Source organism: Chrysemys picta, chromosome 14 (assembly GCF_011386835.1).
Source record: "Chrysemys picta bellii isolate R12L10 chromosome 14, ASM1138683v2, whole genome shotgun sequence".
Lineage (NCBI taxonomy): Eukaryota > Metazoa > Chordata > Testudines > Emydidae > Chrysemys > Chrysemys picta.
In genome coordinates, this window is record NC_088804.1 from 6251363 (window position 1) to 6270754 (window position 19392).

The 19392-nt window shown below is 46.6% G+C and overlaps 1 protein-coding gene across 17 annotated transcripts in view; it reads right to left on the minus strand.

The window, feature by feature from the left end:
* ZDHHC1 (zinc finger DHHC-type containing 1) overlaps positions 1-19392 on the minus strand; it is a 59533-nt gene that overhangs the window by 17378 nt on the left and 22763 nt on the right. For 11 of the 17 annotated variants that reach the window (XM_065566792.1, XM_042852016.2, XM_042852018.2 and 8 more), the window contains 5 exons: positions 14501-14676; positions 12676-12777; positions 9260-9384; positions 8539-8697; positions 3065-3177 (listed from right to left, as the gene is read on the minus strand). In XM_065566792.1, the coding sequence (XP_065422864.1) occupies positions 3065-3177; positions 8539-8697; positions 9260-9384; positions 12676-12777; positions 14501-14676 (675 nt within the window). The remainder of the gene's footprint in view (positions 1-3064; positions 3178-8538; positions 8698-9259; positions 9385-12675; positions 12778-14500; positions 14677-19392) is intronic. The other 6 variants (XM_065566800.1, XM_065566798.1, XM_065566791.1 and 3 more) reach the window with 2 other exon arrangements.

Sequence of the window (19392 nt, forward strand, 5' to 3'; positions counted from 1 at the left end):
TCCTGGTGCATCTTCCTCTCCTTTTCCTGATGGGACACCTGGGCCTCTCTCCTCTCCACTCTTTCCTTCTCCAGGCTGTCTGCAATGTTCATCCTCCAGGCCCTGTGCTCACGGTCTGAAGCAGCACTGACTTGCACGATCTCATTGAACATGTCATCCTGAGTCCCCATCTTTCTCCTCCTTATTTGGTTCATGTATTCTATGGGTGTGCAGGGGAACCTCTCCAGGCCGCAACGGCAGCAGCTGCAGATAAAACACAAAGAGATAAATTGCCAGTATAGTCAAAATAGAATGTGAAACTTAATATTCAGAACTCCCTTCCCTGGCTCCCCTGAAGTTTTAAGCAAGACATGCTTATTGACACTTCTGCTCCAGAGCGCTTCTGTGCAGCGCCATTCACAGCACCAGCCATGGTAACTATGGCCTTCCAGGCGCGAGGGAAATGAGGAGGGAATTGCTTGGTTGCATGAAACTATAAGTATAGGGCAATGACACTGAATACCGGCACCATTTTCCACAGGGGGTGGTGATTTTAGCTGATACCTCACACCTGAGGGTAACAAACACACAGAGAGCACAGCTGCTGCTGGTGTCCCAAAGCCACCCGGGCCCTTATGCTGCTAATCTGTGTACTGCAGTTGTGCCTGCTGAAGTTATCACTGACTGACCTGGGAAAGTGTCCTACTGCGGAGAAAAAAGTAAGGCTGCCATCCCTAGAAACCTTTGGGAGAGGATTGCGGAGTACATCCATGAACGTTTCACTGAGACATCCTTGGGATGGGATATTCTTACATATCCAAACAAACTGCTCCATATGGCTCTCCTTGCCTAGGGGAATGAAAAGCAGAGAACGCTACCTTCTCTTTGTTGTACCGCTACCTCTTTTGGTACAAGTACATTAATGCAAAGTCGATAGATGTGTCCTGTTAAGTTGGGGGCCCCATCACTGTAATGGGAAATACATTTACACACTTACCCGAGGATCATTCTCCTGCATTGGGCTGGCCTGTGCTCGACTGCTGGGACTGACTAGACTGCAGTGGAGTCTCAAACAGGTCCTGGCTCATGGCATAGCTGGACTCCCAGGTCACAACCCCCATTCTCCTCTTCCTCCTCCTTGTCCTCATCCTCACTGTTCAGGCCAGGGGCCCGTGGCGCGGACTTCTTGGAAGTATCCATGGTGGTGTGCAGGGTGGCAGTGGGGTCTCTGCCAAGCATGGCATGCAGCTCCTTGTAAAAGCAGCAGGTCTGCGGCTTGGCATTGGATCAACTCTTGGTCTCCCTGGCCTTGTGATATGCCTGCCACAATGCCTTTGCTTTCACACTGTACTGCTGCTGGTCCCTGTCCTACCCCTTCTCCTGCATCCCTCATGCAATCTGCTCATAGACGTTGATGTTTCGATGGCTGGGTCTGTAGCTGTGTCTGCACAGTCTCTTCTCCCCACAGACCCCGGAGATCCAATACCTCCTATCTACTCCAAGTCAGAGCCCGAATGGAGTGTGTAGCCATCACGGTCAGCTGCACACAAGAAGGGTGAGCAGCTAGGTGTGTTTGCCAAACTGAGCAATCAGGATAAGGTGTTTCAAAAATCCACAGGGCTTTAAAGGGGCCGGGGCCTTCTGGTCTCTGTGACCCCTGGGCAGTGGAGCTCACAATTATGCCTAAAGCAGTCAGTGTCTGGCATGGTGGGAAAGCTGCTAGAAGTATGTTAGGGTTGACACAGGTAACGTAGTGTTTACATTTGTGCTGCATCAACATCAGTACGTCAGCCATGGCTCAGTGCTGCTCGGGGAGGCGGTGTTGCTATGGCAGGTCACACTTAACAGCACAGCTGCACTGCTCTAGCGCATCAGTGAAGATGCCACCTACGCCAACAGGAGGGCTTCTCCCATGGGTGTAGGTGCTCCACCTCCTCGTGAGGCGGTAGCTATGTTGACGAGAGAAGCCCTCCCATTGACTTAGCGCTGTCTACAACAGGGGTTAGGTCAGCATAACTGCATGCTCAGGGCATGGTTTTTTTAATGTCCTAGTGTCTCCTCCCCCTTCCTTTCAGTTTAGCTAATCTCCTCACAAGGCTATCCTCTTCCCCCCAGATATCATGGCACTAAACTGATATTTGCCATGCTTCACACTGTGTGCACTGCTTGTATCTAATATCCCTTTCCACTCATCCCTTGTCTGTCTCCTCTATTTAGATTGGAAGCTCTTTGAGGCCGAATCTGTCTCTTCTTACACTGTTTATATACAGTGCGTAGCACAAATGGGGCTCAGATTTCAGTTATGGCCTCGGACACTACCAAATAATAAACAACAACAAATGCAATGTTAAGTTAAAAGTTCAAACGTCTGGAAGCGTGCGCTGGAAGCTAGAATTGTAGCTCTGCCGCTTGTTCAAGTGCATTAAAATACCATCTTTATTTACATTACCGTGTACTGTTTTTCATGTCTCCAGATGGATTAAGGATGGAGATAAGTCAAATAATTCATTTCTTACAGAATATCAAACCGGTTCTAGTAACAGGTAATTTAGCTGTAAGGGACTAGGTAAGAGAAACAAGGAATTGCCTTCCTGCAGAAGAAAAGACGAGAAACCTCCCAATTTATAACATAACCCAAAAGGATTTGTAAAATATGGAGACATGTTTGAGTAGCAGAGTATAACACACCAGTGCACAGGTTTTGATAAGATCCCTGAAACTCACCTTTGACTCTGGGGTTAAGCTTAAGACTAGGGGGAATGGCTGGCTACTCTCCAAACATGATGTACACTCCTTTTCTTTCCTAGATGGTACAACTTGCTACTTGGTATTCCCAAAATGATGCTTTCTCTGAGCTAGTCCAGTCCTGGAGCCTTGTATACCTCTGTCAATGCACCTCAATTATAAACGGCTACTCCTGTTTGGAGCCCCACACAACTCCACCAAAGTACCCTGCCTTCAGCACCTGCCTAACATCCTGAGCAGAGATCCCGGACGAATCTGGATTTCCCACTGAAATGCACCAAAACATTGTGCAGCAAACAAAAAGTTATTTTGAAAGAACGGCTGAAAGCACAATCAGTACCTGAGTGGGCCTCACGGGGGGAGGACAAGACTCCAGCTGTTTGTTGACCTCCTTCATCTCTTGTCGGGGACGCTGCTGCACAATGTACTCATAGGTGGTCAATTTGTTCCACACTGGGAGGAAACAAATAGACATTTCAGTGTGTGGAACTCTGTCTGTTTTCTCATTAGGAGCATTCGAATTACTAGGCTGCTTAGTTAAGTGTGGATGCACACACGGCAAAGTCTACATTCCCTCTGAATGGCAGCAGGAGCTGGTAAAAATACTACAATCATTGTGAAAACTGTACTTCACTTGCACAAAGTTAGACTTTTTAAATCCTCCTGACCCAGCCAAATCTAAACCAACTTTCACGGTGACATTGAAAGGCAGCAATTCTCAGATAGGGAATATTCCTTGCTATACTTCAGCTGTCGCTAGAGCTGGCCATAAACAGGTCACAAGATTAATTTTTTTAAATATTTGTATTTCCCCTGACCCTTAACGTCATGTCCCAAAATACTACACAGTTTTTGAAGTCTCTCTAGGTATGAATGTAAAACAATTAATAAGGATAATAAATAAAAATCTCTTTCACACTTATGGATCACAAATGCTTTTAAAACAAAATTCAAGTTGGCTCAAAAACTTCCTCTAAAAAAAGCAGAGTAAAATTGATTCAGCAGGTGAAAATCCTCCTTCATACAAAGGAAAGCCCATCTTTTGTACCAACAATCTGCCAAGAACGACCTTGAGCAGATCACTGCAGACTATGTGGCTCTGGGAAGAAGGATAAGAGTCTGGGTTGCAAGTGGTTGTCTTGTCCATCCTCCCTGTTGAAGGAAAAGGCCCGGGCAGGGACCGTTGAATCATGGAAGTAAATGCATGGCTACGCAGGTGGTGTCGGTGAGAGGGCTTTGGCTTCTTTGACAATGAGCTGATGTTCCAGGAAAGAGGATTGCTATTCTGGGATGGGCTCCATCTATCAAATACTGGGAAGAGCGTCTTTGGACATCATCTGGCTAACCTAATAAAGAGAGCTTTAAACTAGGTCCTATGGGGGGTGGTGACAAAAATCCGGCCAACATGCATCTAGGCTCAAGTAATGAAAACAAGGGGAAGGGGCTAATTTCTGGAGAAGAGACTAGAAATCACAATTGCATTAAAAGGGCAAGAAGAAAAGCAGCAGGGCAGGCTTCAAAATGTGTTTGATGCCTGTAGACAAGTGCAAGGAGTATGGGGAACAAGCAGGATGAACTGGAAATCATGGTATATGAAGAAAATGATGACTTAATTAGCATTACAGAGACTTGGTGGGACAACTCCCATGACTGGAGTCCCAGCATTGAGGGATACAGCTTGTTCTGAAAGGACAGATATGGGGGTAAAAGGAGGAGGTGTTGACCTGTATGTCAAGAATGAATACACTTCCAAGAGGAAGTGAGCAACGGACCTGCTGGAAGTCTCTGGGTGAGGATAAAAAGGGAAAAGAATAGTAGTAATGTTATGGTGGGAGTCTAGTATAGACCACCAAATCAGAAAGAGGAAGTGGATGAGTCATTCTACAAGCAGGTAACAATATTAGCTAACATACATGAGCTAGTTTTAATGGGGGATTTTAACTTCCCTGATATCTGCTGGAAGACTATTACAGCAAAACATGATCTGTCCGGCAAATTCTTAGCATGTGTAGGGGACAATTTCCTGATTCAGAAAGTTGAGGAAACAACTAGTGGGGGTCATCCATGTTGAATCTGGTTTTGACCAAAAAGGAGGAATTAGTTGCGAATGTGAAAGTGGTCAGGAACTTGGGAGGAAGTGATCATGATCTGATAGAATTCAAGATCCTATGGAAAGCAGGACATGAGAACAGCAAAACAAGGACACTGGACTTCAGAAAGGCAGATTTCAACCAACTCAGAGAAATAGCAGGCAAGGTTCTATGGAAAGACCAGTTAGGAAGAAAAGGAGTCGAAGGATACTATCAGTTCCTAAAAGATGTAATACTAGAGGCTCAACATCAAGCTGTTCTGATGCAGAGGAAAGATAAGAAGAGCCACAGGAGGCCAATGCTATCTAAAAACCAAAAAGGATCCATACAGAGAATGGAAGGAGGGGCATGTCACCAAGGAAGTATACATGGGAATAGCGTGAGTGTGCAGGGACAAAACCAGGAAAGCCAAGGCAAACAGCTGGCAAGGAATGTTAGAGACAATAAGGGGTTCTTCAAACATGTTAGACAAAAAAGAAAGATTAAGGACAGTGTGGATCTGCTGCTCACTGGAGAAGGTGAGCTGGTAATGGAAAACGCTAGGAAAGCAGAGCTGCTCAATGCCTACTTCGCTTCAGTCTTCACACAAAAAATAACATGTGATTGGATGACTAGCAAAGTTACCACAGACAATACAGGGAAAGGGATGCCAGTCGGGATAAGCAAAGACTATATCAGAGATCTTCTGACCAATTTGAATGAATTCAAGTCAATGAGGCCTGATGCTATTCACCCACAGAGGGTAGGACAAGAGCCAATGGGTTCAAACTACAGCACAGCAAATTTAGATTAAATCTCAGGAAAAATTTCCTAACTGGAAGAACAGTAGGACAATGGCACAGACTTCCTAGGGAGGTTGTTGAAGCTCCTTCACTGGAGGTTTTCAAAAGGCGGCTGGAGCCATCTGTCTTGGATGGTTTAGACACAACAAATCCTGCATTTTGGTAGGGGGTTAGACTAGATCAGGGGTCGGCAACCTTTCAGAAGTGGTGTGCCGAGTCTTCACTTATTCACTTTAACTTAAGGTTTCGCGTATTGGCAATACATTTTAACATTTTTTAGAAGGTCTCCCTCTATAAGTCTATATTATATAACGAAACTATTGTTGTATGTAAAGTAAACAAGGTTTTCAAAATGTTTAAGAAGCTTAATTTAAAATTAAATTAAAATGCTGATCTTACGCCGCCGGCCCACTCAGCCCGCTCCTGGCCTGGGGTTCCGTTCACCTAGTTCGGCAATGGGCTGAGCGGGGCCTGCGGGACCCGGGTTGGCAAGGGGCTGGCAGCCAGGACCCCAGACCGGGGGTGCAGTTGGGAATTTGGGGGGGGTGTAGGAGCTCCCGTTTGGTGCTCAGGGTGGGGGTGAGGATGTGGGGGGGTGCAAGAGTCAGGGCATGGGGTGTGTGGGGGCTGGGTATGTGTGGGAGGTGCAGGAGTCAGAAGGGGGGCTGGAGGTGTGGGAGGGGGTGCAGAGGTCAGGGCAGAGAGCTGGGTGTGTGTGAGGGATGCAGGGGTCAGGGCAGAGGGCTGGGTGTGTGGGGGGGCTGCAGGGGTCAGGGCAGAGGGCTGGGTGTGTATGAGGGGGTGCAGGGGTCAGGGCAGAAGGCTGGGTGTGTGTGGGGGAGTTCGTGGGTCAGAGCAGAGGGCTGGGTGTGGGGGGGGTTCAGGGTTCAGGGCAGAAGGCTGCGTGTGTGGGGGGGGCTCAGGGGTCAGGGCAGAGGGCTGGGGTGCTTGGCTCATGGGGGTGCTCAAGGCAGGGGGCTGGAGAGGATATTCCTCGTTCCCACCCCTTTCCCCAGGGCCCCATCTGCACCTCTTCTCTGCCTCCTCCCCAGAGCAGTGAGCACGCTGCAGCTCGGCTCAGCTCTCCCTCCCCCTCGCAAGGGCGATCAGCTGATCGGCGGCAGGGAGAGGGAGTGGAAGTGGGAGGAAAGCACCACACTGGGGGAAGAAGCGGCGGAGGGGGGAACTTGGCTGCCGGCATGACCAAGCTTCTGCCTCCTGCCCCCGCAGGAAAAATCGGTGGGCAGGGGGGCTGAGTGGGGCCAGGACCCCAGCAGGCAGCAGCGTACCATCAAAAATTGGGACGCGTGCCGTCTTTGGCACGTGTGCCGCAGGTTGCCGACCCCTGGACTAGATGACACTTATGGTCCCTTCTAACCCCATGAATCTATGATTCCATGAGCCTAATCCCAATAAATCAGCACCACCTTGTGGAAACTGTGTATCAATACAGTAACCACATAGCTTGCATCAGATCTGCACTTAACTAAATCGATTCTAGCCATAGGGAACTTTTTCTGATACAGCCACAGCATTTATTTTGTTTTTAGTCTTTTCTATATTACTAAAATGGCCCTTTCATTTTCCAGATGTTATCAATATTCCAGTACTGGTACACTCAACTTCCCTTCCACTCTGCTACCACTGACAACTGCAGCTTGCAAGATAGATCTTTCTGCTTATGACTGGTGAAAGCCAGCTGGGAGTTGTCAGCTTCATTGTTGTTGGAGACTGATAAAAGGGTACTCGGAGAGGTTTTCAATGCCATCTATACTTTTAAATGGGAACGCGCCTCCTGGATGAGGCAGAAGATGGGAGAGACTGTAAGTAGCCCCTCCGCTGTGTGTCCATCTATATCCTCCTCCAAATCTCACTTTGGGCAAATGCAGTGCAATGTTCACAATGATTATCAGGGGACCGCAATCAAGATGTTGAGCTTCCTAATGGAAAAGGAGTTTACAGTTCTTTTTATTTAAATAAAAGGCCTGTGTTATTATATTAACCAAGAGACTCCAATGTGTTAACAGTTTAGTTAGACAGTTTATTGCCTCCTTTCAGCCTTAAATTCAAGAAGCCATCACTTGAATTAAGGACTTAGCGGCTACTGCCCAGGCTTAAACCTTTTTCATAGGGTGGTTCTGGAGAAGGTTACTGAAATGGTTGCAGAAGGGTAACTCTGAATTCAAGCCTGGGTAGAGCAATGAGAGAGCATCAGTATCCTTGGTCGGTGATCTCCTTGTGATAGACAAGTCAGGTGTCCATGCTGATTTTATTAGATCTATCAGCAGCCTCTGATACCATTAACCGCAAGTGCTGCTCACCCACCTTGGGGGACCTGGCAGAGGTGGGACTTTATTCATTAGTGGCTTCATTCCCTTTTGGAGAGGTACAATGGGCAGCTACCCAGCCACCCCAAGAAAGATGGACCAGTGATGATTCCTATAGAGAATTTAGGCATAGCTGAGGCTTAGCATACCTCAGCCAAAGGCTCTGACATATAAAGAGTTGTTCTACAACTGAAGAACTCCAAGACTAATTTGAGTCTTAGAGACATCATGAAATATTAGTTTACAGACCTGCAGGCCGGAGGACCAATAGGTACTGTGTTGTGCTGTCTCATCACAAACCAAGCATTTGCAGGGCCTTTTCTCCCTGCTAGATTCTGCACTGTACCAAAATAATCTTACTTAAGTTAGAGAACATTTCAGGAAAAACGAGCGAGAGACAAGGATTTCTTCTGTTCATCCTACAGAAGGCAGAGCAAAACCACAAGCTCAGGAGAGAGGCAGGAATGCCAAGGTGTGGGACAAAATCTCTGTGCTTTCATTGGTGCTCTTGCACAATTTGTGTGTGTGATACGGGTGAAAGCCCAATGAGTGTATGGCATGAAGTGAAGAGAGAATCAAGTGGACAGTGCAGTGCAACTGGACTTCGATACCTACTAAGATAGATGTGAAAGATCAGCAGGTGACCTAACAGGATCACAGTCAGCAGGCCCAGAAGAATGAGAATCCCAGCTAAGACCAAAATGGCAGGAGCTTGGGTCTCGATGGGAGCTGCAGGTAGAAACACAAACCAGATGTCCGTGTCGTTCTTTAATACTGAAAAAGAGAAACACAACAATGGAATGAAAGCACAGCAATAGCACACATCAGGAAGGGAGAGTGAGCAAGTCACAGTGGTGGGGACAGATGTGGGAGGGAGAAGTGGTGAGGCCGGAAAGTAAGGAGCTAAGAGGTGGAGGGAGAAGGTGACTGGGCCAGAGAACTAAGAGGGGGAGTAGAAGGTAAGGGAATGAAAACAAAGGAACTGGGGGGGGAGGAACAGATTATCCAGATATTAAACACCTCTCACTAATAAAACCTCACAGCTGGAAATATTGTAATTTCGATAAAAAGCTAGCTATAGGCCTGATCTGCTGTCCTGAAGCCCCAGAGTGCCTCTGGATCTTTCAGGCTAAGAACCCCCTGGGAGAGCAAAGTCATTGGGATCAGGAGGGAACCATTTGGGTCACAGAGATGGTTGCAGGCACGGTAGAGAGCTGGAGGCTACTCTTGCACGAAAGGGCCCAGAGGAGTCCAAGCCCAGTGAACAGCTGAAGCCCAGGCATTTCGGCTGATGCAGGGATCACAAGCAGCTCTCACTGAGAGTGTGGCCAGATACCTTCAAAGTGCTGGTTGGTGCGCAGCATCATGGGGTTAACGAAGAACTCCACAAAGACATAGAATGCAATGAGCAACAGGAGGACGAGGCCTAGGATGGCAGATACCACGCTGTTCAAAAAGAGCCTGCCAAGGAAGCATAACAGACCTCAGCATCTTCAGAGCAAAATGCAAAACCCACTCCTTCAATAATACCACATACATACAAATAAACAACCCAACCTCTACTGACTGGGAGGAAAAGACAGAGACAGTAAAACAGCTTTGTATACATGCCATAATTTTAGTTTCAGAGTGGTAGCCGTGTTAGTCTGTATCAGCAAAAACAACAAGGAGTCTTTGTGGCACCTTAGAGACTAACAAAGATTTCCTTCCCCGTGAAATCTGATCTCCCCTTGCTGCTGGGAGTGCCCCAGCCAGGGGGCTCCTAGTTCCATGGTAGCTGGGGGAGGGGGGGGGGAGAGATATCAGATCCACCTTCGAGTGCCTCTTCCTGCTGCAAGAAGCTCCAGTGCTGGGCAGCAGCTCCAGAGGTTCCTGCAGCTGGAGGAGGTTTGTGGAGATGGGTTTGATCTCCCCCTGCTGCTGGGAGCGCCCCAGCTGGGGGGCTCCTAGCTGCAAGTCCCCACCAGGCTGGGGAGGGACAGGATTTGTCTTTCCCCTGTAGGGCTGTTAGGGGATCGGGAGGGGGGGAAATCAGACCTACCTCCAAGTACCTTTTGGGTTGGGACCCCCACGGTTACAACACCCTGAAATTTCAGATGAAAACATCTGAAAACATGAAACTAACCAATTTTAAAACCCTCTGACCATGAAATTGATCAAAATGGACCGTGAATTTGGTAGGGCCCTATAGATAACCATCTAGACCAGTGGTGTGTCCAATATGCTGTACTGGAGGCTTAAAATTATGGCCCTTTAGAGCAGGTGTGGTCAGAAAACCAGTGTGTATTTGATGATGAGTGGAAAATGAGCTCCCTGCACAAGAACTTATGTGGCTGAAAGGAGACAGTAGGGGACAACACTTGCTCTCCTTGTGGTCCCAGGAGTGGCTCTGAGCATCTGCTCCCCTTTCCCTGGGCACCTGCTACTCCCTGTCTACTGCTTCACAAGCGAGGAAGGAGAATAGCTCTGGCTGTTCCATTTCCTGCACCTAGCACAGGAGGGCCGCCCTCCTCCACACAACCACCCAGTGCAACCCAGGAGAAGCCGAGAAACAATCACCAGTTATGGCTCCCGGATTCTGTGCCTTGACCCCAGCACAGGTTAGAGCAGACACTGCATTGGCCTAAGTCATGCCGGCTCCCAACAGTCCCGTAAAGAAAGTAGACAAGCTGAGGATAACCAGAGGGGAATGTGGACCAGTTACTGCCCATCGCACTGTCTGCACCAGGAGCTGTGGGGAGGGAGGCATAGGAGCCAGCTTTATGCCCATTGGAGACAGAATCACAGAATATCAGGGTTGGAAGGGACCTCAGGAGGTCATCTAGTCCAACCCCCTGCTCAAAGCAGGACTAATCCCCAGACAGATTATTATCCCAATTCCCTAAATGGCCCCCTCAAGGATTGAACTCAAAACCCTGGGTTTAGCAAGCCAATGCTCAAACCACTGAGCTATCCCTTCCCTTCCCACAGAGAATCCCAGGAGGAGATCTGTGGGTAGTTTGCACTCTTTGTTCTGCAGCACAAAGGGAGCAGAATGGGATAGAGAATCTGCCCCAAAACATTGATTGTGGGACCTTACCTTAGCCTTTTTGAAATAACATATTCAGTGCTCTGGCTGAAAAACTTGGATACCACTTCCCTTGACAGATAGATTGCTGGAAGGAGTAACACTCCTTTTCCTTTCCCCTCCCCAACACACACATACACTGGCTGCTCCTCTAGTCCCTGGCCTTCACTGACCTCACAGTAGACAAACAACACATGTTTTTTCTGCTTTCCCTGCTGCTGCTCCTTCCAGAGCATCACACACTGAAACTGGTGCCTGGAGACAAGAGTGAGAAGGCAGAATGCTTTCAATGCCTGATCAAGCTAGGTATATCTGTCCAAGCCTGCTTAAATAACTCCCCTATAAAGGGGAGGGGCCACAAAACAATCCCTCACTTAAACCAGGGCAAGTATCCCTACATGACCACCACTCCCTCATCTTAAAGCAGGACAGGGGTCCTAGAATAACCATCATACCAATCCCCGAAACAAGCTGACTGTGGTCCTCTAACCACTCTATGCCTCGGAACTTTTAGGGATACCTGTACAACTTCCAATAAGTATTTCTTAACATTGCTTCATAAGCAATTATGAAAATATTTATTATTTAGCTTTTGGTCTGAAAGATGTGTCACGTGAAACACCCTAGACATACATTGAAAATTACAAGAGTGCAAAAGATACAAACCACAAATCATCCAAAACAGCAGTTCTTTCCCCCCCATCCCTATCACACATCATCTGATCACCACTCTTGTGACCCTACCACTTGAGGGGGAGATTTTTAAAGACACAAAGCGCAGACAGGTACCCACCTCCTACCGAAAGTCAATTAGAGTTGGGCACCTAACGCCCCTCTGTGCCTTGGAAAATCTCCCACTAAATCTCCACTGCACTTTCCGACCAGACACATGCCAACTGCCTCAGTGCTGGAACAATGTGGGGAGGGATAGCTCAGTGGTTTGAGCACTGGCCTGATAAATCCAGGGTTGTGAGTTCAATCCTTGAGGGGGCCACCTGGGGGAAAATCAGTACTTGGTCCTGCTAGTGAAGATAGGGGCCTGGACTCAATAACCTTTCAAGGTCCCTTCCAGTTCTAGGAGATAGGATATCTCCATTAATTTAAATTTAATTTTTATTTAAACTCAATCAGATGGGCTTTGCCACACACCTGGCTTGGACCTTGAGGAAAGAGTAAGACCATGCCAGCAGCTCCTTCCCTCTAACAAAGAGGTGATCACGCTCAAGGACCTTTGCTGATCCCAGCTGTGGCACTATTGCATCGGGATCAGTTACTTACAAGAGGTTTAAGCATGGAGCAGAGGTCTTGAGCAGATGTACTAATGACGCCCTTTTACAACCCTCTAGCCCAAGTCTAGGGCAGCAGCAGCAATTCTCAGCCTGAACATCACAACCCACTCCAGTTGTCTGGGTGTCACAAGCCTGATCCCATTTTCAATTTCTCTGGTTTCTGCATGAATCGAATGTATTTGGCTCTTTGCCAGCAGTTATCTATAAGCTGTTGCACCAATTCTTGCGGTCCTCCAACATGCAATGAGAATCAGTTCAAGGGAATCTGCAATCTCAGCATAGGGTGGTTTTGAGGAGCTGAATATAAATTGGGCCAAGATACGAGAAAGGCTGAGAAGTCCTGTACTAGCATTTCCTGGATGGCTTTGCCCTGGTATCAGAGGTTCAGACCCTTACCAGTAGTTCCTTTCCCCCACGCAGTTATTGAGCCATTTGCAATGATGATCAAAGCCACAGACACACTTGTTGCAGGTTCCACAGTGTTTCGACTTGGAGCTTCTGCCAAAGAAAGGATCAGGTTAATGCAGCTAAAACCAGAATAGCAACAGTAACTCATCTTCATCTGGCTAGAGACCTTTCTTGTGAAACAAATGTTCAGAGAAGGGCTGGGCCACAAAGAGAAAACTAACAAGGATCAGAAACACTTAAACACCCTTTATTCACTTTTCTCTCACTGAATAAATGAGCTTTTTAAACAATGCACCTGTTAGAGCCTCTTAGAGTCCACTGGACATGCCCTACTCCCCTTCTCAATTCCTATTACTTGCAGTCTGCTCTGTCTGCTGGCCCTTCAGCTCTTTCACTTACTTTGCCCTACACTGCACCTTGGGGCTCACTGCAGCTACATCTTTGAGTTGGACCATTCTGGCCTCTAGCCTTTGTCACCAACCAACGTATACAGTACGGAATTTCTCCAGGCAAACTCTTGGCGTGAGCAAATACAATAAAGCAAAGCAAACACCCCTCTTTGATTCATTCTTCATTCTGATATGCCAATCTTTTCCTTCACCATCTGCCATCACCCAAAGTTCTCCCCACAAACATAGTGACAGATACAGTGAAATAATCAAGCAAAAACTTCTGGAGCCTTGATAAACTACACCCTTGATAAACTATGCCCACTGGTCACAATATTTACAAAAGAAAAGCCTACCATATTTTTCTCCTTCAAATCCCTCCATAAAATTCAGTTTTACCACAATTCCTACCTAGTGTTGCCAGTAGATAGCACATATGCAAGTAGCAGTGTGCACAGTGTAGCTTGTTAAGCTACATGAAAACGTGCTCCTACTGTTGCTACCACTCCTTCCTCTCCCCCATCCCTACCTGCTTGTTTATTTTCTCCACCTCTTGCATCACCATTAATCAAGACTGCAAGCTGTTTAAGGCAGGGAACTCTTTATTGTGTGTTGGTAAGGTATCTAGCACAATGGGGCCCTGATCCCCCAGGGGACCTCTAGGCACACTATAGCAATGATAAGAATCATAACCTCCAATACACAGCCACCTTTACAAATATGATAAATTCAGTACTAAACTGATAATACAGTGATCTGACAGCTCTTCTCCCATAGCCCAATGAAGTCAAAAAGACTTCAGTTGACATCAATGCCGCACTGCATTAGACACATAATCCCAAGGAGACTAGCCTCTCTCAAGCCATAATGCTAAATATTCCCAAATCTGCCTTTTCTGAGTTTCTGAGGCCTTTCCCCCAAGTTTAGAGATTTCTAATCTGGAAATGACCACTAAGATGCTTTCAATCTGTGCATCTCTTTACAAATTCTGCTATCACATGTTAAGCTTAATGTCTCCCAAGCTAAATATATCCAGCTTCAAACTGGTATCTGCCCAGAATCCAAACACAAAGAAATTCATAGAATCATAGATTCCAAGGCCAGAAGAGACCACATCTAATTTGACCTCATGTATAACAGGCAGGGAATTACATGTTGCTCTCTGGGATTCAAGTAACACAGAACTAAACCCAATACAATCTCTCCCCCAAAACAGGAGCTCAATTAAAAATACAGTAGAGACACAGATACACATGGTGGAGAGCTCAGAAGTCTTTATGGTCATGAGTTTGGAGATGAGCACATTATGCTCAGTTTGCTATCCCAAAGTCACATCCCTAAAGACTTTAGGGTACCCATCCCATCTTCTAACTGTGATGAAGAAGAAAGAAAAAAAGAAGGGGAAGGTCCTGGGTTGTACTTACACATCCACATCACAGACATGGCAGTGACGGTTTTCAATGACATGAGCATGTTGGTTACGGCTGAAAGTGGCCAGCTGCCCTAGGTACTTATTCTCTCGCACATTGGCATCAGCTGGATCAATGGAGACTGCAGTGAAATGAACCACTAGGTGGCAGATAAAAAACACTCCTGGACACTGAAATACATAGTTAAGGAATGGCTCAGAAGATTAACGCTCATGCTTATCATCAACAAACTAAATCCAAGTAAGCAAGAAATTTATGGTCTGCAATTAGAAAGTCTTACGCAGCTGATCACAGTATCACTCAAAAATCTGCTCCCCATTACGACAGAGAGTTGCCTGTCTCACCCCCAATAAGTCTTTCTCCAGGCAAACTTAGCTAGGTCTGAAGGAACAATGCTTCCTGCGAGCTTGTGAGGGAGTACCATTACCTTCCTGTTACAGAGATTTCAAAAAACTTAACTTTACTTTCCAGTAGCTGTCCTTCATTGAGTGGATTTTTGACAGGTTCCCCCCGGGGTGCCACCTGAAGCTGGGGTACCACTGAGCCCTCTGACCCACCAGCGTGGGCTCCCTCTCACTGTACTGCTGTGACAAGCTGCAAAGCCCTCCAGCCTGCACTTTCACCAGCATTCACACAGTAGGGACACGCCCAGCTGCAGTTACACGCAGGCTCTCTAACCACCAGTTTCCCAGCCTAGGACCCCAGAGCAGTACTGTCCTGCCCTGGTCAAATCTGGCCAGTATATGTGTTTAATACCTGGTCCGCCTCTCCCTCAATGTGAAGAGAACAATGCACTCTTGTGGTAACCAAGCAAAGATTTTCCACAAGCACTCCAGTCAAAGCTTACTGGTTTAGATTAAAACAAAACCAAGTGTATTAACTACAAAAGATGGCCTTTAAGTGATTATAAGTGATAGCAAACAGATAAAAGCAGCTTACCTAGCAAATAAACAACACACACAACCTAAGCTTAATATACTAAATAGATTGGCTATGAATTAGCAGATTCTCACCCTGAGAAATTATACAAGCAGGCTGCAGATTCTTAAGGGGCAAGTTGCACTTGCTTTACACCTTGGACTCCCCAGATCTTTCATACATAGGCTAGAAATCCCTTTAGCCTGGATCCAGCGCTTCCCCCAGTTCAGTCTTTGTTCCTCAGGTGTTGGCAGAAGTCTTCTTGGGTGGGGAAGTGAAGAACCCCAGATGATGTCATTCCCTGCCTTATACAGCTTTAGCATTTGGCGGGAACTCTTTGTTTCAAAGCTTGGTTCCCAAACCAGTTTGTGGAAAAATATCCCAAGATGGAGTCCAGAATCATGTGGCCTGGTCACATGTCCTTGTAGAGTCATGGCAGCCATTACTGTGGCTTGTAGAGTCATGGCTGTCTGAAGTGTTCTCAGGAAGGCTCAGGTGGGGGATAAGCTTCTCCCAAGGCCTATTGTTTTTCCTAATGACCCATTATCCTGAATAGGCCCATCCCCACCCACCTCTAGACTGAAAGCATCTTGTCTACTGGGCGTTACCCAGGTGTAACTACCATTTGAAGTACAGATACATAGTCAGTATTTATAACTTCAGATACAAAAATGATACATGCATACAAATAGGATAATCATATTCAGCAAATCCTAACTTTTCCAATGACACCTCGCATGATTTACATAGAAGGAGACTAGTCTGTAAAAGGAAGCTTACTGGAACACCACGGAGGGTGAGATTTTGTCTGTATTCAGTTTTCTTACTGTATTAGACTCAGACTTGTGTGTTTTATTTTATTTTACTTAGTAATTCACTTTGTTCTGTCTGTTACTACTTGGAACCACTTAAATCCTACTTTCTGTATTTAATAAAATCACTTTTTACTTATTAATTAACCCAGAGTATGCATTAATACCTGGGTGGGAGGGGCAAACAGCTATGCATATCTCTCTATCAGTGTTATAGAGGGCGAACAATTTATGAGTTTATCCTGTATAAGTTTTATACAGGGTAAAACAGATTTATTTGGGTTTGGACCCCATTGGGAGTTGAGCATCTGAGTATTAAAGACAGGAACACTTCTTAAGTTGCTTTCAGTTAAATCTGCAGTTTTGGGGCACGTGGTTCAGACTCTGGGTCGGTGTTGGAGCAGACTGGCATGTCTGGCTCAACAAGACAGGGTGCTTGAGTCCCAAGCTGGCAGGGAAAGCAGGGGCAGAAGTAGTCTTGGTACATCAGTTGGCAGCCCCAAGGGGGTTTCTGTGATCCAACCTGTCACAAGGGCCACATGTATGTTCCCTCACAGAACCAAACTTTCAGAATGAAGTTAAATAAAAGAACTGTGACTCTGATGCCGCCAGTTCCTTTTGCTTTTTCAGAATTACTACAAAAGATTGAGGAAGTTTGGATCTATACAGATAATCTACTCGAAGAGCCACAGTTCCTAGAAACCACCCTGACATTATCATCAAAGAGGCTGATAAAGGAGGTGCTGTTGTCATCATGAACAGGTCTGACTACCAGAAGGAGGCTGCCAGACAACTCTCCAATACCAAATTCTACAGGCCGCTTTCCTCAGATCCCACTAAGGAATACACTAAGAAACTGCACCATCTACTCAGGACACTCCCTACACTAACACAGGAACAAATCAACATACCCTTAGAGCCCCGACCGGGGTTATTCTATCTACTACCTAAGATCCACAAACCTGGAAATCCTGGACGCCCCATCATCTCGGGCATTGGCACTCTCACCGAAGGACTGTCTGGATATATGGACTCCCTACTCAGACCCTACGCCACCAGCACTCCCAGCTATCTCCGTGACACCACAGATTTCCTGAGAAAACTACAATGCATTGGTGACCTCCCAGAAAACACCATCCTAGCCACCATGGATGTAGAGGCTCTCTACACAAACATCCCACATACAGATGGAATACAAGCTGTCAGGAACAGTATCCCTGATGATGACACAGCACAACTTATTGCTGAGCTCTGTGACTTTATCCTCACGCACAATTATTTCAAATTTGGTGACAATATATACCTCCAGACCAGTGGCACCGCTATGGGCACCCGCATGGCCCCACAATATGCCAACATTTTTATGGCTGACCTGGAACAACGCTTCCTCAGCTCTCATCCACTCATGCCCCTTCTCTACCTACGCTATATTGATGACATCTTCATCATCTGGACCCATGGGAAGGAGACCCTGGAAGAATTCCACCATGCTTTCAACAGCTTCCACCCCACCATCAACCTCAGCCTGGACCAATCTACACGCGAGGTCCACTTCCTGGACACCACCGTACAAATAAGCAATGGCCAGATTAACACCACCCTATACCGAAAACCCACCGACCGCTACGCCTACCTTCATGCCTCCAGCTTCCACCCCGGTCACACCACACGATCCATCGTCTACAGCCAAGCACTGAGGTACAATCGCATCTGCTCCAAACCCTCAGACAGAGACCAACACCTACAAGAGCTTCACCAAGCATTCTCAAAACTACGATACCCACACAAGGAAATAAAGAAACAAATCAACAGAGCCAGACGTGTACCCAGAAGCTTCCTGCTACAAGACAGGCCCAGAAGAGAAACCAACAGAACTCCACTGGCCATCACCTACAGTCCTCAGCTTAAACCTCTCCAACGCATCATCAGTGATCTACAACCCATCCTGGACAATGATCCCTCACTTTCACAGACCTTGGGAGGCAGGCCAGTCCTCGCCCACAGACAACCTGCCAACCTTAAGCATATTCTCACCAGCAACCACGCACCGCACCATAACAACTCTAACTCAGGAACCAACCCATGCAACAAACCTCGATGCCAACTCTGCCCACATATCTACACCAGCAACACCATCACTGGACCTAACCAGATCAGCTACAACATCACCGGCTCATTCACCTGCACGTCCACCAATGTTATATATGCCATCATATGCCAGCAATGCCCCTCTGCTATGTACATTGGCCAAACTGGACAGTCACTACGCAAGAGGATAAATGGACACAAGTCAGATATCAGGAATGGCAATATACAAAAACCTGTAGGAGAACACTTCAACCTCCCTGGCCACACAATAGCAGATGTAAAGGTAGCCATCTTACAGCAAAAAAACTTCAGGACCAGACTCCAAAGAGAAACTGCTGAGCTCCAGTTCATTTGCAAATTTGACACCATCAGATCAGGATTAAACAAAGACTGTGAATGGCTATCCAACTACAGAAACAGTTTCTCCTCCCTTGGTGTTCACACCTCAACTGCTAGCAGAGCACCTCACCCTCCCTGATTGAACTAACCTCATTATCTCCACACTGATATATACCTGCCTCTGGAGATTTCCATTACTTGCATCTGAAGAAGTGAGGTTCTTACCCACGAAAGCTTATGCTCCCTGTACTTCTGTTAGTCTCAAAGGTGCCACAGGACCCTCTGTTGCTTTTTACAGATTCAGACTAACACGGCTACCCCTCTGATACTTGAGTTCCTAGAAAGTAACTTTCCTTTCTGCAGCTCTTGTCTATACAGATCTCCACTACTGTATTGGCTGTACCAATTCTCAAAGGAGATGGGTCTTATTATGGAGAGGGAGTTATTGTGAGTGCTGATTAAATAAATACTGCTCTTCTTCATCAGATCTAGAATGTGTGCAAATTATTTTATGCAGTATTGTTGTAGCCATGTTGGTCCCAGGATATTAGAGAGACAAGGTGGGTGAGGTAATATCTTATTTGACCAACTTCTGTTGGTGAGAGAGACAAGCTTTCAAGCTACACAGAGCTCTTCTTCGGGTCTGGGAAAGATATTCCGAGCATCACAACTAAATACAAGGTGGAACAGATTGTTTAGCATAAGTAGTTAGCACATATTCTAAGGGAC